The 26767-nt window shown below is 37.8% G+C and overlaps 1 protein-coding gene, 1 long non-coding RNA gene and 1 pseudogene across 2 annotated transcripts; all 3 read right to left on the reverse strand.

Annotated features, from left to right (window-relative positions):
- Positions 1-11653: 11653 nt before the first annotated feature.
- Positions 11654-14547, reverse strand: LOC114323143 (protein SIEVE ELEMENT OCCLUSION B-like). The gene is made up of 5 exons (XM_082869411.1): positions 14345-14547; positions 13944-14044; positions 13672-13814; positions 12620-13111; positions 11654-12347 (listed from the first exon to the last, which is right to left on the reverse strand). The coding sequence occupies exons 1-4, from the start codon at positions 14509-14511 to the stop codon at positions 13022-13024; spliced, it is 501 nt and encodes a 166-aa protein (XP_082725537.1). The 5' UTR covers positions 14512-14547; the 3' UTR covers positions 11654-12347; positions 12620-13021.
- Positions 11700-12889, reverse strand: LOC114323133 (protein SIEVE ELEMENT OCCLUSION B pseudogene; annotated as a pseudogene).
- Positions 14548-17863: 3316 nt separating the features above from the next.
- Positions 17864-18836, reverse strand: LOC145790763 (uncharacterized). The gene is made up of 2 exons (XR_014329917.1): positions 18391-18836; positions 17864-18175 (listed from the first exon to the last, which is right to left on the reverse strand). It is a non-coding gene; the product is annotated as an uncharacterized LOC145790763 (long non-coding RNA).
- Positions 18837-26767: the final 7931 nt, after the last annotated feature.

Genomic DNA, 26767 nt, shown 5'->3' on the forward strand with positions numbered 1-26767 from the left:
TTCAAATGCCTTGAAAGTACAAGGACTTCTTTAGAATAAAAGTTACAATCAATAAGATCAAACAAAGTAAACAAAGCAAACTAAAAATGATTTCAAGATGAAACCACTAATGTTTATAAAGATTACAAATTACATGGAGAAACTACTCTTAAACTAAAACATATAGCGATCCCGGTTGTCCCTTTACTGTTCTGTCGTATTCCGGACTCGGTTCCGTGAAGTTGGTAGTGGTACCTATCTTGTTGTCGTCCTTTAATTCCACTTGATTGAGTTTTAGGATGTTTTGGGCAGGGTTGTTACAGGTGGGTTAGGCCTTGGTTTTAATTCATTGTTGCCCAGTTTTTAGGCGTTCCGCTCGAGCGGGTCTCCTTGCGCTCGAGCGGAGATTGCACACCCCCAGTATTTCGTGTCCCTGCAAAACTTCTGCAGATGTGATTTTTACGCTCGAGCGGGTTTCTTTACGCTCAAGCGGTAGCGCTCGAGCGGGTTTGTCGGCGCTCAAGCGGGTAGCACTTTCTGGATATAAGTTCTGGGAGGGGGAAATCTACGCTCGAGCGGACTAGTTTTCACGCTCGAGCAGAAGTGCTTTAATCTTGTGTCTTGGCGCTCGAGCGGGACTTATTGCGCTCGAGCGTGTCCAGATTTTTGTTCTTGACGCTCGAGCGTTGTGTTCTCCGCTCGAGCGGGTATGTCGTATATGAGTTATCCGCTGGGTGATTTTAAATCACTTTTTACTTTTCTTTCTCTCTCTTACTTTTTCTAAAACCCATTTTTGAGAGACCCTCTCTCTAGAAACTCCCTTCTCTCTAGGGTTTGATCTAGTTAGAGTGTCCTCCTTCTCTTCGGTCTTTGTAAAAGTTGTGTTGATCGTCGAGGGCCTCGTTTTGATCCGAAAATCTTGGTCTTTGGAGCACTTTGGTTTTGGTCTCTTCTCCATCCGAGCTCTAACTTCGAGGTAGGGATATCCTACTCCTTTCTATGAGCTTTGTCTTTAAATTTTGGCATTTCGATATGTTGGGGGATTGTTGGGTAATTTTTAGAGAGTTTGGGCCTTTGTGAAATTTTACAAAAGTTGGTTTTTTTTAAATATACAAAACCTAAATGCATGTTTGCCATGAGGGAATGAAATTAATGTTGAAACATTGATGAAATTGAAACCGTGGGAATTGAAATGTTAATTATGGAAAATGTCCTAATTACATTGATTGATTGATTTGTATAATTAATTGTCGGAAATGAGAGATTGAATCGAAAATGTGGAAAGTGGAAAGGGAAGGGATTAGAGGGTGTAGTTGGATCATTCATCACTCGCCTAATTGAAATGTTGATTTAATATCCTTTTTGTGCATTTATTTTCTGTTTAGAAATAATTTCTTTGGGCAATCGGTGGAGGATAGTCTTGATTGTTGTAGACAATGCATGATGATTAGGCAAACTAAAACTAATCGATCGAATGTGTCATAGAATATGACGGTGGATAGAATACATTAATTTTATGTATTGACTGATTGTGTATAGAACCTTTGTGTTTATATGCATTATGTGTAGAGGAGGAGATGGGGGATGAACTCCGCGGTTTAGGGGAAGATGGGGGATGAACCTCTACACCGGATAGGATTGGGAGGAGATGGGGGATGAACTCCGTAGACACAGCTCATATGCTTGTCTAGAGAAGTGTAGATACAACTTATATGCTTGTCTAGTGAAGTGTAGATACAGCTCATATGCTTGTCTAGTGAAGTGTGGATACGGCTAATATGCTTATCTGTTGATGTGTTGATATAGCTAATATGCTTATATATTGAATAAAGGTGGGGAATGAAATGCGACATAGACTTGTATGTTATGAAATTGTGATGTGATATATGTGGATGTATCAGTGTTGGCCATCTATCAATTGCTAATCTTTTAGTCATTGTTCATAGTTGGTTTAGTATATTTCTGCTGGGCTGTGGCGCACCCTATATGGGAACATCATTTTCAGGTACAGGTAGCATGCCACCTCCAAGAACGTAGCTTGGGGGGCTAGAGGCCGGCAGATTTTGGTTGTTTAGTTTCTTTGTTGTATTACATGTATATTCAAGCCAAGGGCTTAATGTGTAAATGAGTTAGCACTCTTTTGTTGTAACCAAGTGTTAACTTGGAAAGCTGTAAGCCTTTAGGGCATTTGCTTTTGTCGTTAATGTATAATACTTTTTGGTAATGGAACTCTGATGAATAGAAGAATGTGGAGCTTTTATATATCAATGCATGTCTATATTGATGGGTTTAATGTTATTATTTTGAGGGCGTTACAAAACAGCTACTCCTAGATTATGCTAAGTCTGAAAGCTAAGTTGTTGTATTATTGTTGATGTCCATTCCCCTTTGGCAACTTTTGCTTTTATACCTCCCCATTTTTCTCTAGCCCATGATTGCATGATTTCCCTAAATCCTATAACTGCTCTCTCACCAATTCTTTATTTCTATTTGTCGAACCACCTCTTCTTCATGTTGCCATGTGTCCCTCAGTACTTTGGACCTTCCATTAACAGAGAAAAACTTCCATTTTGCACATGACTTTTCTTGCAAGTTGCCTACTAAGCCCATGACTTACCTTGATAACTGCTCCATCATCTAAACCATCCAATGCATGTGATCAACCTCTCTAATGCCACCTGCCCCTTGACTGATAAAAGACTTCATTTTGACTTCACTGCCACGTGTCATCATCCAATTAATCTACTTGTCGATAGGAATTTTACGAAAATGGGTGCAAACAATGCCCCCCCAATTCTTTAAGAATGAGAAGGCTCGAATTTTTGAAGTGTTGTATATAAAATTGATTTGTCAAAAAACTATCACCAAAAAAAATCTTTTTTACTAACTAACAAAAAATGATTATTATAAGCACATGTCAATAAGATAGCCACCAAAGGCCATAATAAATATGTTGTGCATCCTTCACAAATGTAGTCCAATGTAGGCCATATATGAGTTTTTAAATTGGTAATAGATTATTTCAATCGACAGTGTATGTACACAATCGACAGAGCAATGCATGAACCAAGTGTTTTAAACCATAGAAATACTTCAACAAGAATTGGCCTATTAGTTGGAGCACAATAACCTTCCAATGTCAACAGACACTCTAAACCATAAAGCAAATATTTGGGACATCAAATTGTTTTAGTTATTGGCACTTCGAAATTGGCTAATCAAGAAATCACAATTGGTAATACATTTCTATAACTTTCTGAACTTGTTCTCTTATTAGCCATTTCATAAAGAACAAACTTTGATGTAAGCACTTCATATCTTGAACAATGTCAAAGATTTCAAACTCATGAACATTTGATTGTTCATAATTTTTACCCATAGTTGGCTTAAGATCACACTTTTTAACCAAATTGTTTGCATTACTCTCAGGACTAAGAGTTGCAACAAATGGCTGATTTTTTGTTTCATACATTAATGGGTTAGAAATATTTTTTTGAAAACCCATAAAATATTTCCTCATTGTGAAATTTCCCCATGCCCCATTGCGATGGAATTTTGATTCTCATGGCCTTTCCACCCTTGTTTGACACTGCCCTCTAGAAAAATCATCAATAACACTTCTTAACTCACAAACCAGCACCTGTTTTTCCTTAACTAAAAGAGATGGAAGAGCCTTATTCAATTGTGAAACCAAAATGCTAATAGGCAGTATAGAAGGGTCACTCATTTGGCTTTGACACCTCGTTTTTTCCATTGTTCCAAATTAAGATGTTGTCCCACTGGGCGTGCCAAAAATTGTTAGTATAAATTATACTAACTCCCAATCGATAGGAATTAAACAACAATTTTGACTAAACAATCAAGCAAGAGCAATCAAGCGACTGTGTTTTTTATTCAAATGTCTTGAAAGTACAAGGACTTCTTTAGAACAAAAGTTACAATCAGTAAGATCAAACAAAGTAAACAAAACAAACTGAAGATGATTTCAAGATGAAACCACCAATGCTTACAAAGATTACAAATTACAAAGAAAAACTACTCCTAAACTAAGAAAGCTACTCCTAGATTATGCTAAGTCTAAAAGCTAAGTTGTTGTATTGTTGTTGATGTCCATTCCCCTTTGGCAACTTCTGCTTTTATACCTCCCCATTTTTCTCTGGCCCATGATTGCATGATTCCCCTAAATCCTACAATTCCTTTCTCACCAATTCTTCATTTCTATTTGTCGAACTACCTCTCCTTCATGTTGCCACGTGTTCCTCAGTACTTTGGACCTTCCATCGACAGAGAAAAACTTCCATTCTGCACATGACTCTTCTTGCAAGTTGCCTACTAAGCCCATGACTTAGCCTAATAACTGCTCTATCATCTAGACCTAGCCTGATAATTGCTCCATCATTTGAACCATCCAATGCATGTGATCAACCTCTCTAATGCCACCTACCCCTTGACTGTTGAAAGACTTCATTTTGACTTCACTGTCACGTGTCATCATCCGATTAATCCACATGTTGATAGGAATTTTATGAAAATGGGTGCAAATAGAACTATAAGAAACTTTCAAGGTAAATTCTACTTTTGCACTTTTATACTTTATATTGGGAGTCGCTATTCCTAACCACCTATTCTTATCTCATTTCTAATTTTTTTGCCTTTTATATTATACATAGTTATATTAATACCTTTCACACAAAATACACTCTTTGAAAAAACCACTATTCCAAGGATATTAATGTATTTTAAGCAACAAAGATAATGTATTTGAAGTAACATAGAGTAGAAACAGTGGCTCCCTTTTTATTTAGTGTTAAAACAAATTACATTGACCAATAGATAATTACACTACTAGGAGCATCTCTAATCTTTCACCTTTTCTTTTTCATAAACAAGTGCTCAAAAATCATCATCAATCCTTTCCTCAAATGTTCATCAAATTAAAATTTGATGAAAAAATGCTCAAAAAAATTTAGTGAAGAGTTAGAGATGCTCTAAGTTACCCTCACTATTAAAATTTTTTTTTACACCTTTTTCTACAATTTTTTGAGGTTATCTTCTTTCCCTCCTCTCCTCCTATCTCTCTCTTCCCTTCCCCATTGTAACACGCCAACACCCACAGTGCCATTTGTCACATCCCAAATCCAGGCATGACCGGCCGTGGCCCACAGGGACTAAGCCCAAGGCACACATAAGCCTAAACATGAATCCAAAATCACAGAATAAATATGACGATAGCATAGAAATAAATAAATCAAAACCCAATCCATTGACATGTCACAAGTATAAATGGTAAAACCAGCCATAACCAACTTCCAAAAATATATACTAAATGGGACACAAACCGCCCACAACATAAATTAATTCTAAATCAAATCCAACCACAATATGCACAAAACCCAACATAACAAGCTAAAACAAAATAAATGAATGTCTTAGAGGTTCATGCGATTGAGTCCCCGCTACACCATGAGTCCACACTATGTCTTTATAACACCTGGAAGTGATAAACAACTAAGTCAGATGATAGCTCAGTGAGTAGCAACATAGATAGTAAATATAATTTTGAAAATAGGGTTCGATTCCAAGATAAGATATATATCACAGAAACTAGATTGGTATACAGCTTTGATAAAGATAATCTATTTCAAAAGGAAGGTTCCACAGTTCAACAATTAAAATACTCATGTTTCAAGAACATGATAAATGACATTCTCCACTTAAAACAGATTATAACATGATCACTAAATAATTTTCTAGGTACCAAGAATAACAAGTAACATGCCACTAAATTCTCAAGGCAATAAGCCTGTTGGATCCAATATCGAACCAAGGGTCATCCTCGGGGTGGCAACCCGGGCCTTTTCTCTAAGACGATCCGATTGTAGGTCACCTAACCTAGCCTAGGTCTTTTCCTTACAATCGTTGAGCACTAGAGTCATCACTGCCTAATCCGGATCTGTTACATAGTGGCCAGAGTCACCATACACAGTGGAATAATTTCCTTGGACAAAATATACAGATGGTCCCAATGATCAATACAATTTAGTTTCGCAAAACATGGTAATTCACCATTATAAACATGAGACCAAAACAAATAGTTTATAGTATGCCAATTTTACACATGTTTCAGAAATAATTTAATTCCATTGATAATATAATAATTTATCAAAACAGTTTAGTCCTGAAATAACAATTTAATTTTCCAATAGTTCAGGGTAGGGGAACTTTTATAAAAATATGTAGCATCAAATACTCACCTGAAAATGAAATAATATAATCCTCGAATAGAGTATGAAAGTCCAACTAGTGCTCTGAACCAAATATGAAAACTACACGTCGCTACTAATTTAAAAATACTAAAGAGAATAATAAACTAAATACCCCACACTAAAGCGCACTAATGCAGCTCAACCCCACTCACCATTACTCTTAAATAATACCTAAGTTCATATTTTCAAGGTTTCCAATTACCCAAGACATTGGTTCAGATCGAAACTTAATTAAAAGTAACTTTAAGATAAAATAGAATTTTAAACAAGTTTTCCCAATCTATTCGCTAAATTTGAAAATTAAAAACCCACTTCACGCTATTCGAAAAATTCCAAAACCCTCCAGATATCAACTAATATATCCGACGTTTCAAACCCAATTGGTTTCACTTGATTTGCTTATTAAAATAATTATTTACAATTAATTATATCCAAACAAGTTGTTTTCTGCAGCACTTTAAAGAAATTAATGGTTCTCTTAGTATATACGAGCAATCAATGCAAGGCCAAAAATTTAAATAACTAGACTCGTAACTGGTTCTAATGACGCTGATTTGATAATTTTCAGATTTATACTCAAAGAGAACGACACTTCCAAACTTACTATTTTACACCAGTTTTCTAGACAAATTTGAACGCACCATTTAATATAGATTTTGAATCTAAAAAATTATAAGAAAATTCTGGTATGCAATTCAATATGTAATTAATCTGACATAAAAATTTTAATTCAAAATTCATCCGTTTGATATGATTCCTTGATTTTTAAAGTTTTTTTTTTTATTATTTTGTACAGAATTTTTAAACTAAGAATTACTTATATTCTTTATACATAAATTTAACTCATCAGATTTCTTAACAGGATATATATACACAAAATACATACACCTACAACCTCTCCATCAATGAATTAAATAACAATAGAGTAATGATGAAAAAAACAAAAACAAAAAGGAAAGAAGAAAGCTAGAAACCTACCACACCCAAAAGTTCTTTGATTGTAACTTCTTCTTCTTTTTTTCTTCTCTCTCAATCTCTCTCCTGTGGTAGTGTGGCTGCTGTTGCTGCTATTTGTGGTGAACAAATAAGAGGGTAGGGTTTGTGTTTATTTTATTTTATAATAGTAGTGGGCACCACAACAAAAAATTAAGGTTTTAGAGATCAAAATTAGGGACAAAATTATTTTTTATAGGGAGCAAATAATTTTGTTGCGAAAAGTGTCATTATTATATTTTTAATAATAAAAATTAGACATTAGCGATGAATTATTATCTTTTTTGGACCAAATTTTTTGTCTCTAAAAATAAACTATTTTGAGACCAAATTATTTTGTCCCTAAAAGTCTATTTATTAGTGACATTTTCAAAATTTTGTCGCTAAAAGCCTTATTTTATAATTTTCGGGATGACGTTTTAGCGACTATCTTCATGACGATGGAAATTGGTCTCTAAATGTCTTTTGTAACAAAATTTTCACTTTTAGAGACCAAAACATTTGATCTCTAAAACTCTTATATGTTGTAGTGCACACCAAAAGCATGTGTAGGTCAAATAAATAAATATTATACAAAATATTTATATATGCAGTATGCAACTCAAATGGTAAGAGCATTATTTATTAAATTTGTGATTTAAAGTTCAAGTCACACCCTCTTCTCTATTTTTTAATAATAAATATTGTCTCTAATTTAAAGACTTTCACCATAAATTTATTTTATGTTTAAAATTAATTAAAAGACCCTCCAAATATTTAATTTGCACTTTAGGATTCACTATCAAAATATTTGAGATTGTAAAATTATTATTATTTAATTATTTACTTTATTTTTATAGTCGAGTTCTCACACCAGCCTTCCAAACAATACATACATTGTACCATAAATATCAAATTGTCTCTTTTATATCTGTTAGAATAGTAGAGAGAGAGAGAGAGAGAGAGAGAGAGAGAGAAATGAAATAATATGTATTGTATTCATTGAATATTATCCTATACAATAGAAGGCCTGTATATATAAGCGGAAAAAGAGTGTCCTACTAAAAACCTAATTATGAGAAAGATTATTCTACAAGAAACTTAACTATGGCTATTCCCAAATATATCTAAGAAATCAATACCTAATATATCTAGGAATACCATATATACATTAACATCCCCCCTTAAACTCAAGGAGGATAAACATCTTAAGCTTGGAGAGAGAAACTAAAACATAACATAAAACTAAATAAAATAAAATGGGCAAATAGATTGCAAAGTCTAAATGGGAACGTAAAGGCGCTTGAGATATATTAGAGGCTAGAGCTAATGCTGGGAGATAGTTTATGGTCGTGTTGAACTGTTCTAGGAACTGGCCGAAACTAATGCCGGGACAGTTTAAGGTCATGCCGGACCGTTGTAGGAATTGGTTGGAATCAATGCAGAACAGTTTACGGGGTCATGTCGGACCGTTGTAGAGACTGGATGTTGAACTAGCAAGCATGACACATACATAACTTATGATATGATGTTGAACGATGATGACAACAGATGACTGAGTGCGCTAGGGGGCGACTTAGATGGTGTGCCAGGGGACGACTTTGGTGGTACTCCAAGGGCGGCTTGGGTTATGCGCCAGAGAGGGCGGCTTGGATTGTGCACCAGATAAGGTGACTTGGGTAGTGCGCTAGGGGGCAACTTGGATGGTACGCCATAGGAGGCGGCTTGAATTGTGCACCACAGGGACGGTTTAGGCAGTTTGTATGGTGCATAACAATGTTCACCATGATATATGTGCCATAGGAAGCGACTTGGGTGGTACGCCATAGGGGGCGGCTTGAGTTGTGCCCCACAGGGACGACTTAGGTGGTTTGCATGGTGTATAACCATGTTCACTATGATATAGGTATAATACTTCTCCTCAAAGTCAAATAGGTTTGAAGATAGAAACCTATTTGAGGTTGAAGTAGAGGGAAAGATAGAGTGGAGCAGAAACACACACATACACACACACACACACACACAAAAAAAAAGGATTGCGAGTAAAAAAAAATATAATAGAGATATTTGGGGTAGAAATAAACCAGCGGACAAAGGAAGAGATCACCACGAAGCGATACTGACAAGAAAATGTAACAACGGAATAAGTTGAGGTCCAACGAGCGGCCAAGGCAAGGTGCCTCCCGCCGGTGAAGTGAAATTACTAGGTACTTATGCATTGTATTCAATGAATATTATCCTGTATATATAGGCTGAGAAAAAAGTATTCTATTAAAAACCTAATAATGAGAAAGAGTATTTTACAAGAAACCTAACTATTGCTATTCCTAAATATATCTAAGAAATCAATATCTAATATAGTCTAGGAATATCATATAGACATTAACAATATCAAAGCCCAAGGACCTTGACAATTACATTTCATCACACTGGAATCTTATTACACGAAAAAAAAGATATACGTATAAAACACAAAAAGCGTTATTCATATTTCATATAGCGACCCCGGTCTTTTCCCATTTGATTATTGTATCCGGACTTGGGTTCCGTTCATTCTGTCATTGTATAATTGTTGTTGTCGTCCTTTATTTTCTCATTTGGAGTTATAGGATGTGTTGGGCAGGTTTGTTTCAGGTTGGTTGGGTTCGTAAACCAAGTGTTGCTGTGCAGTTTTTGGGTTGGTCGCTCGAGCCAGGGATTGGTCGCTCGAGCGAGGGTTGTATTTTGTGTCTTCTGGCTCGATCCAGCTTTGCTTCGCTCGAGCGAGCGATTGCGTCTAGTATCGGCCTGAGGGCAGTGTTTCTTCGCTCGAGCTAGAATCCTGTCGCTCGAGCGTGCTCCTGGGTTGCAGACCTGAAGCATTGCATTCTTGGCTTGAGCGAGCTTTTCTTCGCTCGAGCGAGGGTTTCGTGTGTCTGGTCGCTCGAGCGACCAAGTGTTCGCTCGAGCGAGCCTGTCAGGTTTATATACGCAGCAGCGGTTTTTAAAACGTTTTTTCACATTCTTTTGATCCTAAAACCCTAGTTCCGAGTTCTCTCTCCCTCTACCCACCTTCTCTCTTAGGTTTCATCACCTTATAGGGTGTTTCTACCCTAGTTGCTTTATTAAAAAGATAGAGTGAGTCGAGAGCTTCGTTTTAATCTGAGAGTTTGTTGTTTTGGAGCACTTGGGTTTTTGGGTCATCATCTCCGTCTTCTCCATTCGGGTTGTCTTCTCCATTCGGGTTATCTTCTTCGAGGTAGGGATTTCCTACTCCATTTTATAAGTTTTGTTCTAAGTTTTGGTATATTGATATGTTGGGGTTACTTTGATAATTTTGGGAAAAACCCTAGTTGTTTGTTTTAATTAAATTAATTTGTATAATTAATTTAAGGGAATTGAGGAATTCACTAATTAAATGGTGTAGTTGGATAATTTAAATCACTCGCCTATTGAATTGTTGATATATTTATTTCCAAGCCTAGAAATAACTGTTTTGGGCTATCGGTGGAGGATAGTCGTGATTGTTGTAGACACTGCATGTGGATTAGGGATAACTGAAACTAATCATTGATTAAGTCATCAACTTTGACTGTTGAATTAATACAAACATTATGTGTATTGATTGCGTGTTGTATATGTTATGTGTTTACATACATTGTTTTGTGTGTGAGGAGATAGGGGATGTACTCCACGGTTTAGGGGAAGATAGGGGATGGACCTCTAAACCGGATTTTGTTTGGGAGGAGATAGGGGATGGACTCCATTAGTATCACTTTTATGTGTGCTTATTTATATTGAAGTGTTTTTATTGATACAGTACTAAAATGTGTATCAAACGGGAAGTATGAAGTGTTTTAATTTGAGCCTGAGTCTCATTTGTTTGTTGACATTGGAAGAATGTGAATATGATTTATATAGTTCACTGTTGTAAGTTTGGCCAGGTTCTGAGCCATATTGATAATGTTGGAAAGTAAAACGTGTCTTAGGCATTAGTGTCATGAGACTGTATAATGATGTAATTGATTATCTTGGTTAACCATCTATTGAATGCTATTGCTTTATTCAATGCTTATATTTGGTTTAGTATATTTCTACTGGGCTGTGGCTCACCCTATATGGGAACATCATTTTCAGGTTCAGGTGATAAGCTACCTCCAAGGACTTAGCTTGGAAGGATATGGTTTTTTGAAGACCATTTTCAGTTATTTGTTTTTATTTGTTAGTACATGTAAACACTCAAGCCTAGGGCTATATTTGTATTTGAGTTAGAACTCATACTTTTGTGTCCAAGTGTTGGCTTGGAAAGATGTAAGCCTGTAGGGCATTTAATTTGATGTTACATGCAATGTTTTTGTTTAGTAAGACTCTGATGAATGTTATAATGAATTGTTTCCTTTTTAACATTGCATGTTGATGTTATATATCTTTAATGGGTTTATTTTTGAGGGCGTGACATTTCAATAGCAATAGTATAATAATAATTGTTCAACATCGGGGTACTCAGTCAAGTATGTTGGTAACAGGATTCTCATCGTGGCAGCATATGAAGGTGATGTGCTTCTCCATGCTACGGAGGCAATCCGGGCATTTCATGCTCTCCAGTATCCTTTCCACCATGCTTGGGGATTCAAAGCGACAACACGGGTGCTCAAACCCATGAAGCCTGTCATGGTGATCCTTGAACGATTTATCAAACCCTTTGGTGATCACATTTTGTTTCCACATATCGGTGTACTCCAACAAAGTAGGTAACACCGTGCTCCCATGCCCATTGACCACCACCTCTGATCCCTTACAGAACACAGCCCATCCTCCTCCACTCTTGTCATAGCTAAGAAGTTTTTTGATCTCTTCCATCATGGGGTCGTAATCATTGGCCCTGCCAAGTTGAATCTTGGAGAACAGCATGCTCTCTAGCCGAGTCCAGAAAAACCATATCATAGGCTCTTGCCAGGCAGTCCCTATTTTATCAGTATTAACAGCTTGAATGGCTCGCCTGACTTGTTCCCTTTTGCTACTCTTTCCGACATAGACCATCTCCAGAGGGATGTGTATGTCCCGTGCAACAGAGTTGGCCATGGTTGTCAATCTTTGCAACCACTCGACATCATCCCCTTCATACAAGAAAATGTGTTTTCCTTCTCTAATCTATAATAAAAAAAGGTCGATCCGAATCACATGTTAGTTATCAAACTCAATAATTTGATCATATTAGTTTAAAAGATGAAGTACTATATAGAGATTGACATCCAATTTGAAATAGTCAATTTATTTTTAATAAACTATTTTGCCTTGGGATTTATATTATATTTTTTAATAGATGTTATCAATTGGGCCAAATTAATAATGCAATAATGGTTATCTAGCTAGACAAAATAAATATATATATATATATATATATTTTTTTTTTTGATGTTTACCCAATTGAGTATCGTTTGGTCGATACCATTCACCAGCAACTCAACCTTCCAAGTCTCTTCCTTCCAAAGAGCTTCCTCTCTCAAGCTGGTAAAAGGAAACGCATTGCTTCCCCATATCCATATCATGTGGATGGCATTGGGGCTCACCACCTTACCTTGTGGGTCTAGCACCACAAGGATGGGCTTGTTCTTGAAGTGCCATTTCTCCTTGATGAACCTAATCACCAATCGATCAATTAATGAGGGGTGGTGCACCGTGTACCATGTCATCATGGATTGCATGCTCTCAAACTGCCTTTGCATGGGCTTTGTCCATTGCACTGATTGGTTCATAATTGGGATCTAGACCATCTCAAACAGATTATCCAACCTTGTTCCATGTTGACGAGAATCATTATAAATCTATTTGAGAATTGAAAGCTCATCCGGAGAGATGTCTAGGCTTGATATCAGCAATAATACATTCTTCCTCCTCAAAACTTCCTGATTAACCTGTTTTTGGCCATACAGGCAAAGAAATCAGTGAATATGCAAAGGCTACAAATGTTGAAAACAAGTAGGCGCTGTTTGTTTGGTTGGATTAATAGTCCTGGGATTATTAATGCCTTACAAATTATGATTATGTATCCTATCCCACATTTGGAATGTCTTAGATTAGGAGGGGGATTAGTAGAATCCTATTCTATCCCTTTTTTCTTTTTTTTTTTTGGGGGGGGGGGAAGAATCACTAGACATAGACTAAATGGTGTAATGACCGTAATTTGAGGATATTTTTGTCTTTTAGCCTCCAATCTAGACACCCTATAATCCCCCATTTTGTATCCCATTACCCTAGTTCCTCATATAGAGGGATATACAGGCCTGTCAATCCAAAAATTCACTTTGTATCCAAATATGAGATTCGAGATTGACTAAAGATACATAATCCAATGGTCTAATCCCACAAACAAATACAACCACCTTAGTCTACTCATAATCTTAACATGTGTCATTTGATAGATTCATCAGACTAATTGTAGTTACTATACTACTAGTAGAGTCAATGTTCAAACCCTTCTCTTAGTAGAACCATCAAAGAGTGGCTGCAGATCATCCTTGGGATAAATCAGCGTCCTGAGAACTTTCATGTTGTCTATGTGGACCATTTCAAAGATATGCAGCAGTGCCTCATAAGCTTCAACATTTTTTTTCTCCTCTGCATCAAACAATAATATTTAGTTAGAATCAGTCCATCCATATGTAGGACATTACAATGAGCAATTGAGTCCTCCTACCTATATATATATATATATATATCCATACAATTGATATAGCGTTTAATTACCTATGAGTTTGTAGCAGAGATCGAGTTTCCTCTTAAGATGGTCGTGTATGCTGTTGATCTTGTAAGTAATGGTGGGTAGGTCCCCTGCAGATGCTGCATATCTGAAATTATATGTACATGTAGTGTCAAGAAAGAAACTACATATGTATATAGGTCATGTAACATTGTTTCAGTGACAATTTTTAACCTCATATATCCATTAAATTCCACCAAGGTTAATTCTCAAAATCATAGATTTGTTATTGAAGTTAAAACGCCGCCATTACATATGATCAATTGCTATAATTTTTGTACCCCTAAATTGATATTTTGAATAAGGTAATGCATAATTAATTTTGTTTATCAAATAAACATTGATGATGCATTTTATGTAACTGCATTCATTGACAGCAAAAACATACCTATAGGCAAAGTAGATATTATTTGCACAAGTAAGCATGCCTCTAACGGTCGAATAGACAGCAATTGGGACAGTGGCCATGGCTTCTGACAAGGCAGGCATATCCTGTGTGACGTATGAAGAGGGTAGCTCCGTCAACGCCACAATGCACCGGCTCAAATCCAACATGGCCGTGATTAGTTTGCTTAGTTCATCAAACCATAATTTCGGGGTTGTGTCCTCGACTTTAGCGGGACGTGGGAGAGGCACTTACCCTTGGTAGAGTTTGCCTACAACAACAGTTTTCAGTCTAGCATCGGTATGGCACCGTTTGAGGCCTTGTATGGCCGACCGTGTAGGTCTCCAGTTTGTTGGGCCGAGGTGGGCGATGCACCTTTGTTGGGTCCGGAGTTGGTTAGGGAGACGACAGAGAAAGTTGAGCTTATCCGTAGGAGGCTTGTTACAGCCCAGAGTCGACAAAAGAGTTATGCCGACCGTAGGAGGAGGCCTTTGGCGTTTGAGGTAGGTGATCATGTCTTTCTGAAGATATTAGCTAGGCGAGGTTTGATGAGGTTTGGGAAGAGTGAGAAGTTATCCCCTCGGTTTATTGGTCCTTTTGAGATCCTTGAGAGCATTGCTGAGGTTGCTTATCGGTTAGCCTTACCGCCGCAGTTGTCCGGAGTACATGACGTGTTTCATGTGAGTATGCTTCGGAAGTATGAGCCAGATCCATCACATGTGTTGGATTGGACCGATTTAGAGGTAGATGAGGATGCCTCGTATGAGGAGAGACCGGTTCGGGTCTTGGATAGGCGGGATCAGGTCCTGCGTGGCAAGACCATTCCTTTGGTGAAAGTCTTGTGGAAACATCACGGAGTGGAGGAAGCCACTTGGGAACGTGAGTTGGAAGTCCGCGAAAAATATCCGGACTTGTTTGTTGATATGTAATTCTGTATTTAAATTTTGAACAATTGTTGAACTTAAGAGCTTTTATATATGTCTTAGGTTGTGAAACATTGAAAATGTTTGGTTTATTGGAAGTATGTTTTGGAACTTGCCTCATATGGAAGTTAGATGTAACATTATATATGTTGATTATATTGTTAAAATTGGAAAGATAATGCATAATGTTGATGCATGTTGAAAGTACATATGTTGTTTACATATTGTGAAATGCCTCTTGTTAAATGGAGGGGATGACCGGTAATGGGTCGAATTGTTGAATGTTAAAATGTAACATTGTTTAAAATGGAAGAAAACCTGTTTTTGAAAACTTGTGCTTAATTTCGGGGACGAAATTCTTTAAGGGGGGAGGTTATAGCGATCCCGGGTTTACCCTTGTTGTACAGTGATCCGGACATGTGTCAGTGGATGTTGGTAGTTGTTTATTATCTTGTTTGCATCCTCTTTACTGGTATATTGAGTTATAGGATGTGTTGGGCAGGTTTGTTTCAGGTTGGTTGTGTTTGGGAGCCTAGTGTTGCTGCCCAGATTTTTGGACCTTCGCTCGAGCGAGGAGTTGGTCGCTCGAGCTAGAGTTGAGTTCGTGTCTGGTGGGTCGAGCCAGAGTGGCTTCGCTCGAGCGAGCGATGGCGTCTGGTTCTGGACCTGAGAGTTGTATTTCTTGGCTCGAGCGAGCTTTTCTTGGCTCGAGCGGTCTGGTTTGTTCTTCGCTCGAGCGAGAGGTCTGTCGCTCGAGCGTGCTTCTGGTTGCAGACCTGAGGGTTTGAGTTGTTGGCTCGAGCGAGCATTCTTTCGCTCGAGCGCACTTTTGAGTTTTTGGCTCGAGCGAGGACTTCTTGGCTCGAGCGAGAGTTTTCTGTGTCTGGTAGCTCGAGCGACAAAGGCTTCGCTCGAGCGAGCGTGTTTTATATCAGCGGACAGTAGCGTTTTTGAACATCACTTTTTCACTTTCTTTTTCTTTCAAACCCTAGATCCGAGACCCTCTCTCTCTAAACTTACACTCTCTCTAAGAATTGATCTCCCTAGAGTGTGAATCTAGCCTAGGGCTTTTGTTAAAAAGATAGAGGGCGTTGAGAGCTTTGATTTAATCTGAAAAAAGTTTGGATTTGGAGCACGTTGATCTCCGAGTCTTCATCTCCTTTTTGGCTCAAACTTCGAGGTAGGGATATCCTACTCCTCTCTATGGATTTTGTCTTTAAATTTTGGTATTTTGAGATGTTGGGGTTGGTTTGGTAATTTTGTGGAAGTTTGGGGCTTTTGTGTAATTTTACAAAAGTTGGGGTTTTATTCATAATAAACCTAGATGCATGTTTGGCATAGAGAAATGGAATAAATGTTAAATCATTGATGAAAATGGGACCTAAGGGTTGAAATGTTAATTATGGGAATTGACCTAATTACATTGTTTAATTAATTGGGATAATTAGTTGTGAGGAATGAGGAAATGAAATGTTGACTGAATATCCATTGTGCATTTATTTTCTGTTTAGAAATAACTGCTTGGGGCTATCGGTGGAGGATAGTCGTGATTGTTGTAGACAATGCATGATGATTAGGCAAACGAAAACTAATCAATGGAATGTGTCATGGAATTTGACGATTGATAGAATACATTAACTACATGTATTGAGTGATTGTATATAGAACCAATGTGTTTGTATACGTTATGTGCAGAGGAGGAGATGGGGGATGTACTCCGCGGTTTAGGGGAAGATAGGGGATGTACCTCTAAACCGGATAGTGTTGGGAGAAGATAGGGGATGAACTCCGTAGATACAGCTCTTATGCTTGTCTAGAGAACTGAAGATAGAGCTCATATGCTTATCTTTGTGAAGTGTGGATATAGCTTATATGCTTGTCTGTGGATATTGTTGTTATACATATCTGTTGTAGAATGTGGATATAGCTTATTTGCTTATCTGAGAATGTGGATATTGTTGTTATACATATCTGTTGAGAATGTGGTTAGTGCTTATATGCCTATCCGTTGAAAAAGGGAAAATGAAAGGTAACTTGGACTCATAAGTCGTGTGACATAAATATGTGATTTATGTGAATGTATCAGTGTTGGCCATCTATCAATTGCTAATCTTTTAGTCATTGTTCATGGTTGGTTTAGTATATTTCTACTGGGCTGTGGCTCACCCTATATGGGAATATCATTTTCAGGTACAGGTAGCATGCCACCTCCAAGGACATAGCTTGGGAGGCTAGAGGCGGACATACTATTGTCGTTTTACTTTTTGATGTATTACATGTAAATTCAAGCCAAGGGCTTAATGTGTATGAGTTAGTACTCTTTTGTTGTAACCAAGTGTTAACTTGGAAAGCTGTAAGCCCTTAGGGCATTTGCTTTTGTTATTAACATGTAATACTTATTGTAATGAAACTCTGATAAATGAAAGAATGTGGGACTTTTGAATATCAATGCATGTCTTATTTAATGGGTTTAATGTTATTATTTTGTGGGCATTACACTTTCTCTCATGATTAGAGCATTTCTTACATTGCATAAATACCATAAAAGGACATGCATGCATTTTCGTACCATGTATTGTATTATACGAAATATGAAATATGAAACAACTGTAATTCTGTATGTGTTAAAATAAATTAATGAGCAAAGTTATACAGAATCCCATTTTTTTTACCTTATTTTTTTCCCTACCAAATACAAAGCAATGTGACCCACATTAATAAATTTATTAGAGATCCACTCACTTTGTGTCTAGATGTGAGAAAATAGAATAAGAAATTCGATTATATGTAGCATTTTTCTGAATTTATAACCTCCCCCGTAAGTCGATCAATTATAGGATGCACTGACTCAAGTGAGTGTCAGCGGGCCTTTGTCATCCATCTGTTCCACGTGTGCATCGATGTCCATGCTCTACAGTCAAATCACAAGTGAATTAATTAGCAACGACAACGAAAAAAATTGCAGATTTATATAATTTGCTGCATTGCATCTCTTTTTCTTAAACCAAATGATGATAATAATTAATGATGGCATTCATTTTTGCCGCACTTGATGTTGACATGAGTGGAACATAAACTTCATTTGTTTAAGGAAGAGGAGGATTAATGTAGAATTTATATTTATACCGTCACGGAGCTTGGAGCATGCATGCCGGAACGGGTGAGTATATCCTCAACGATTTGAAAAATAAATCTGACGTTGATTTCATGGCCATCTGGAGCATGAGTTGCCTGAATTTGCTTCATCAGCATAGTGTCTTCCGTGCCCTTGAACATAATTCAGTCACTTTTGATTAGTTCCTCAGAACCTGGTGTCATCTTGGCCATGTTAGGCTACGTAGACAAAAACAAGACAATGCAAAAACTCTTTCTAAAATTAGAATATGAAGGCTTGTGTTGTGTGTCTTCTTGCAATCTGACTTGCCCTTTATATAGAACTCATAAATGAAATTTAAAAAAAAAAGAAAAAAAAGAAAGAAAAGGCATCTGCTAAATCGACTTCCTTGCTTGCTTACAGTGAAATTAAAATTCCCCGACAATAAAGTTGAAGCCTAGGCTTTTTTCAATCACTCTACCCCCACATCTTTAACTTTCAATGTGGGTGTCCAAGAATCTTTGGCCAGTGAATTCACTGTGATTTGTGTGTTAGAGTACTACATATATATGAAAAATATTCTCAAAATTATTCATAGTAATAAAATATTCATGTAAATGATATATATAATCATATATTTTGTGGGTATTTTCCACATATTGTGTCTTGTTCTTTCTCAAAATTACTGCATCAGCGTGTCCAAGAATCAACAAAAATACACATGAATCATAACAAATGTTCATGTCAGAATTTCTTCAATACTAACCTAACCCAATCCATTTATTTTACTGTGTTATCGTGTCGTCTCATTTTAGGTTATTGTCATATTAATGTGTCATAAAAAAAATTCACACTTAATTAAAAATATCAAATGTATACAAATATTAATTTTTTTTGCAGTTTAAATTTTATGAAACTAATCTCTACTAATGTGAGATGATTCATAAAATGTGTTTAATTTCAAATCAGTTTTATTTCTCCAATTTCAAAATTTTAAAACTTATTATTTATTACTAGATTAACTACAAAATAGTAGATGAAAAATCAAATAATCTCAAATGAAAAACAAAATGACTATATTTATTTTACATATATATATATATATATTTTTAATTCAACTAAATGAAGTTATATAAGAGATATGAACATATGATCTTAAAGAGAAATTTTACAATATAAACTGATTCCATGTCTTTAAAATGGAATATTGACAACAAAAATAATGTTGGATGGCTACTAATTTGCTACCCTTTCATCTGTATAGCATCATTGAAAATTTGTTTCTTCTTTTTCTTTTTTGGTTTTAATAATATCAGAGCTGCTATAGGCCCCGAAATTCTCAAGCTCGAATTTGCCCCGAATCCAAAACGACGTCGTTTTGGAATTTTTTTTTTCTTTTTTTTTTTCTTTCTCACTATTTTGAAGATGATGAAGAACAAGCAGAAGCAGATGAAGAAGAAGAAGAAAAAAAACAAAAGAGAAAAGGAAGAAGAAGAATCAACAACAACATCTTCATCAACACATCAACAACAACATCTTCATCAACACATCATCAACTAGGGAAAAAAAAAATCAGATCATCAACTAGGAAAAAAACAAAAAATCAGATCAGATCCACTTGAAGAAAAAAAAAATATCAACATCTTCATCAACACATCATCATCAGCCCAAAAAAAAAAAGAAAAAAATCAGATCCGACTCTGATCACCGCCATCACCGTCAATCTTTCTCGTCGCCATCACCGTCTTCTTCTCTTCCTCCTCCTTCTCCCCATCTTTTCTCCTTCTTCTCTCTTCCTCGTCTCTTCTCTTCTCTCCTTTCTCTCTCTCGCCTTGCCTCTATAACAGGAAAAGGAAGAAAAAGAGACCCAAAAAAAAAAATGAAACCCAAAACGACGTTGTTTTGGGTTTCGAGCCAAATTCGAGCCATTGATTTCGGGCCCTCAAACAATTTTTTAATAATATAAACTAAAGTGAAAGAAGCAAAAAGAAAGATTTGGTTCCTTGCTTCTACTTCCATATTCTGAAGATTAATTATAATGTTCAACACCCCCCCAAAACAAAATAACTTTCAAATATCAAAATTTTATTACTAGACATTTTAATGTCATGATAGATGTTATTTGTAAGTGCCACGGTAGATACTTGCAAGTGCCACTGCACCATCATGGTTGAAAACTTTCAATGACATTTTAATGTCATGAAGATGTTATTTGTGGCACTATCAAGCGTCATTAAAAAAAGAGTTAGTGACACTTGTAAGTGTCATTACACCATCAAGACTAAAACCTTTCAGTGACACTTTAATGTCATGGTAGGCACTATTTGTGACGCTATCAAGTGCCATTCATGACGATAATTCGTTGTAGAACAATTTGATCCGCTCTTGCGGAAACTTGAACCGCCAACCTTCCGCACCGTAAACCTTATACACCACACTCTTCCCACTACACCTCTACACCACCACATGGTTATATATGCAACATATATTATTTATATAGTACATACATCCATATTAATATAAAAGTATATGTATAAACATAATTATGTTATTGAACATAATTTATGTAAAATAAACTATTTACTATCAAAATTAAAAAAAGACCACTTTTGGCGACTAAAAAATATTTTTAGTCGCCAATTCTATACTTTTGGCTACTAATTGTTTTTTAGTTGCTAAAAAACTTAACTTTTGTTGACCAAAATTGGATTTGGTCGCCGAAGATGCACTTTCAGCTACCAAAATTTTGGTAAAATTTTTTTTTTATTCCCGCCTTAGGATTTTAGTTCTCCCGCGCTAAAAATGACCACTTTTGGCGACTAAACTTATTTTTTAGTCGCCAATTGTAGACTTTTGGCTACTAAATTTTTTTTTGGCACCAAAAAGCTTTACTTTTTGCTACTAAAATGTTTTTAGTCGGTAAAACCCATATAATCAGCGACCAAACTTATTTTTAGTCGCCAATTGTAGACTTTTGGCTACTAAATTTTTTTAGTCACTAAAACCCATATAATCAGCGACCAAACTTAGTTTTAGTCACCAATTGTAGACTTTTGGCTACTAAAATTGTTTAGTCGCCAAAAAGCTTTACTTTTGGCAACTAATGCTGTTTTGGTCGCTGAAAGCTATACTTTCAGCGACTAAATTTTTTTGGTCAGGAAATATAGTCGCCGAATATGCTTTTTCCTGTAGTGTATATTGAGTTTAATTCATTTATTTTTAATCATTTACTGCATTTTAAAAAATTAGAAAATATATTGGCATTTTTTGTTTTTTCAAAAATGTCATTATAAGCTTGGAAAGTTTTTGACTTAGTGGCATTTCTCAAAATGCTATAAAATATTTGTTTATGACACTTTTCACCTAAGTGCCATAAAAAGTAATTTGCACCTACCTAGTGTCCTGGAATTTTTTAAAAAATGCCATTGCAACTAAAGTTTAGTGGCATCTGTTGGTAAATGTCACGAACATAATTTTTTGTGTCATTATTTTATAAAATGTCATAAAATTGATGTGACATTTCTTTATTGAAATGTGTAGACACCCCATTTTTGACCGACCTTAAGACTTCGACGTCACCAGTTGAGCGCTTGGTGATGTTGCATAATGTGCTCGTTCAGAAGTTTCAGAGTTACGGCTGTGAGCCCTGCCTCCGGACTTCCGAACCCTCTTTTGTGCTTTGCCTCGGTTTGCGAACCAGGCTCGATTTTCTTTGTTTCTTCTCCTGAAGGGAGGGAGAGGTCCCGTAGACCATCTCTCGGTGGCCGTGGGCTACATTTGGTGGCCGTAGGCCATTTTGCCCATTTCGGAGTTCGATTTCCGGTTTTTCGGGACCGTTGGCCGTGTGCCTCGGTTCGGGACCGCTTAACCATCTCCGTTTGCTCTAAATTTTGGCATACATCTTATTTAATCCCTTTTGAGGGACACTGGGGTCTGAGAAACCCACTTCGAGGTCGAATACCATTTTCGGTGTTTAACGGGCAGTTTCTAGGGCCCCAAACTGCGTGTTTTGGCCCCCGAACATTCGTTTTGCATCGATTTTCGTTCATTTTTGGCAGGTACCTCTGTTTCATCACTAGGAAGGTCACTGAAGGGTGAGAGGCCAGTAATTTTTGCAGCAACCAGTTATACATCCTCCGACGCCCTCCGGCGCCCGTTTTTCACCCTTCCGGGCTAATGTTGAACACCTTGGGGCCACTTTCTTGAACTTTGAACCACATATTTGTGATGTACACACTTGGGAGGATCCTAAAAGTTGGTGGCCGGCCACTAAATCAGCTTGACCCTTTTGACCCCTAGCCGGCCGGCTAAGGGGTGTGGCCGGCCGGCCACCTGCAACCAAAATAACTGGCCGGCCGAGATCCTCACACTGTTCACTTTACAGCTGTATGGCTTTATCCCCCAGAAAATATCAATATCCGGGGGATATTTTGTGGGGGAAAGTTGGCCTCTTTTTCCCCCACCTTTACACCCCCTTTTTGAGCCATATAACCAGCAGCCAACAACACATTTTGGGGTTAGAAAAAAATTGTCTTCAAGCCTCAAGATCCATATCTCCCTCCATCCTTCTCATTTTCCTAAAAATCCTTAAGTCCTACACCTTATTTTCTTCATCACCACCAAGCTCTACCACCACCACTCCATTTCAGCAGCAAGGGGAAGAATTCCAGCAGCTTAGAGTCATCAAAATTGGTCCAAGAAGCAACAAAAGACTTGTCTCCAAGGGTGAGTTGCCATTTCCTCTTTTTTGAGCTTTTCTTTGCAATATTTCTTAGCCTCTCCTTCTTATACATTTGAGCTCCGACCAAAACTGAAAGTACCTTTGTTTTGAGCTCATTTTCATGTCTCATTAAGGGCTCAACCGTATTTGAGCCCTCCATGATGCACTTGCTTCATTGATCCTCTTATATATCATAATCTTGCATGCTATTTTTGGCCCATGAGTAATCTGTTTTTGAGCATGATGTAATCTGTGAATGTTCGTATTTTGGGCCCTTCTTCAACATTGTTGAAGGGCCCCTCACCATTTGATGCCTCCATGTGCCACTTGTAGTTATATCCCTTATTTGGCCCCCATTTTTGCATAAATTGGCAGCCCCCTTTGCTTCTGTTTTTGGCTTTTCCACAGAACTAAACGTGGCCTTATTTTGGCCTATACTTCATGTTTCATTAACATTTTTTTTCTGTTTGGTGATTATTTTGTATACTTCATGTTATAGCACCTTTTGAGCCTCAATCTTGTGCCGTTTTTTTAGCATGTTTGATATTGATTTGGGGCTTGCCATATACTGTAAACATTCATATTTTTGGTCCCTCTTCAATGTTGTAGAAGGAAATTTTTCACTTTGGATTTTGCTTATATCACTTGCTTCATTACCCCTCTCTTGGCCCCTATTCTTGCATGCCATTTTTGCCCTACCTATGCTTGCTGTTTGGCCATGTTTATAACTGTGAAAGTGCCTTTTTTGGGACTTCCTAGCTTCTGTCTTTGCATTACATGTCCATATCGTGCATGTTTGGCATAGCTATAGGCCATTTCGGGTGCCTAAATTCGCATTTCGGGACCATTTCATGCTTCGGGTGTACTTTCGCCCCATTTCGGGACTGTTTTTCCCCACATTTCATTGCTGAAAATCCATTAGCATACTTGCATCACATTTTCCATGTCATTACATTGCATATACCATTGCCTCGGTTTGCGTGCCCGTGTGCACGCATTTCGAGGCACTTCATTTTCATCTATCGGCATCCTATGTGAGTGTGGCTGAGGCTCACTCATGTTGGTATAAGCCCATATCATGTTTTCATGCCATTGCATTGCGTATGTCATCGCCTCGGTTTGCGTGCCCGTGTGCATGCATTTCGAGGCACTTCGTTTTCATCCACCGACATCCTATGTGAGTGTGGCTGAGGCTCACTCATGTTGGTATAAGCCCATATCATGTTTTCATGCCATTGCATTGCGTATGTCATCGCCTCGGTTTGCGTGCCTGTGTGCACGCATTTCGAGGCACTTCATTTTCATCCACCGGCCTCTCATGTGAGTGTGGCTGAGGCTCTCTCATGTTAGTATAAGTCCATGTTGCATTTTCCATGTCATTTGCATTGCATATACCATTGCCTCGGTTTGCGTGCCCGTGTGCACGCATTTCGAGGCACTTCATTTTCATCCACCGGCATCCTACGTGAGTGTGGCTGAGGCTCTCTCATGTTGGTATAAGCCCATATCATGTTTTCATGTCATTTGCATTGCGTATGTCATCGCCTCGGTTTGCGTGCCCGTGTGCACGCATTTCGAGGCACTTCGTTTTCATTCATCGCCATCCTATGTGAGTGTGGCTGAGGCTCTCTCATGTTGGTATAAGCCCATATCATGTTTTCATGTCATTTGCATTGCGTATGCCATTGCCTCGGTTTGCGTGCCCGTGTACACGCATTTCGAGGCACTTCATTTTCATCTACCGGCCTCTTATGAGAGTGTGACTGAGGCTCTCTCATGTTAGTATAAGTCCATGTTGCATTCTATATGCCATTTTCTATACCATTGCATTGCATATGCCATTGCCTCGGTTTGCGTGCCCGTGTGCACGCATTTCGAGGCATCTTATTTTCACAACATAGTGCATACTAGGTTGTATCTTAGATCGCATTCATGTATTTTCTCGGTTTGCATGCCCGTGTGCACGCATTTCGAGGCATCTCATGCGGCATCTCATTTTCACAGCATAGTGCATACTAGGTTGTATCTTAGATCGCATTCATGCATTTCCTCGGTTTGCGTGCTCGTGTGCACGCATTTCGAGGCATCTGATTTTCACAACATAGTGCATACTAGGTTGTATCTTAGATCGCATTCATGCATTTTCTCGGTTTGCGTGCCCATGTGCACGCATTTCGAGGCATCTCATGCGGCATCTCATTTTCACAGCATAGTGCATACTAGGTTGTATCTTAGATCGCATTCATGTATTTCCTCGGTTTGCGTGCCCGTGTGCATGCATTTCGAGGCATCTCATTTTCACAGCATAGTGCATACTAGGTTGTATCTTAGATCGCATTCATGCATTTCCTCGGTTTGCGTGCCCGTGTGCACGCATTTCGAGGCATCTCATTTTCACAGCATAGTGCATACTAGGTTGTATCTTAGATCGCATTCATGTATTTCCTCGATTTGCGCGCCCGTGTGCACGCATTTCGTGACATCTCATTTTCACAGCATTGTGTATGTTAGGATTGTATCTTAGTTGCATTTCATGCATGTCATGCATATTGCATCGTGTTCGGAATAGGAGTTAGCCCGAGCACGGGAAACGAGGTGCGTTTCGTACTCCGAGTGACGGAACGCGTCTCAATTCCCCAGTCACCGACACTCCGAATTATCCATGATGGAGTTAGGTTTTAGCTGTGTTTTCTTGTGCATTCATCCTATATTGAATTGTGCATTTCGACTCCTCGGCCATCATGCCTCGGTATGCGTGATTGGTGGCACGAGGATCGAGACATGCATATATCTGTGAAATACATTGCTATGCCCCTTTCCTGCTCTCTGATGCAGCAAAATGAAGAATCAACAACTTTTCGGAGTTTGGTACGCTTTCCAAGAATAACTGATAAACAGAGGCTAATTGGGGCATCCCGGTGGATTTCCGCGCAAGGCAGCCTAAATGTACATCATCCATCAGAAGCAAGGCAGTCCCTGGCTTGCACGCCAGTTTTACAAGTTTTCTTAGTTAAATCATTAATTAATTAGGAATTTGTATATTATTTGGACTGTAACATTTGGACTGTAATATTCTTTTATTTGGGACTGTATATTTATTTGGACACTCTGCGCGAGGGCACAACTGTAATAAGTGTGCGTGAGTGTGCTGTATGTCTTCCAACCCCACGTCTTTCTCCCTTTTATTTATCCGCTTATGATGGTTAGATTAGGGCATGTTTAACTTAGCATACAGTATGGCAGCATGTTTGCATCATTCACCTGTTTTGCATGCACCGGGCTCGGCGCATCATACTAACTGCATCGTACTTTCAATTCCAAATTGAATACATGATAGTTGTAGCATTTCATATGCCATCTTAGAATAGTCGAGCCTGCTATAGTTCGCATTTTTGCATGTGTTGCATTAGGCATCTCTGTATACTTAGGATTCATGCATGATTTCTAATGTAGTTTCTATTTTGGCTTGGAGTACCCGGTAAGTTTTATGCTTTAGCATCCTTGCATGCGTGTGAGTGCTGCCATGAATAGCATGCTTACCATGAGGCTATTTGCTTATGTGATATATCTGCCTAAATGCCTGTGGGTGAAGGTTGGGTTATTTGAATTGGAACAATTCATCAAATGTTTGTTTTAAGCCCACCAGATAGTGGCAAAACCATCTTTTCTAAGCCCACATGCGGGTGGCA

Source organism: Camellia sinensis, chromosome 1 (assembly GCF_055761805.1).
Source record: "Camellia sinensis isolate YWXY chromosome 1, ASM5576180v1, whole genome shotgun sequence".
Classification (NCBI taxonomy): domain Eukaryota; kingdom Viridiplantae; phylum Streptophyta; class Magnoliopsida; order Ericales; family Theaceae; genus Camellia; species Camellia sinensis.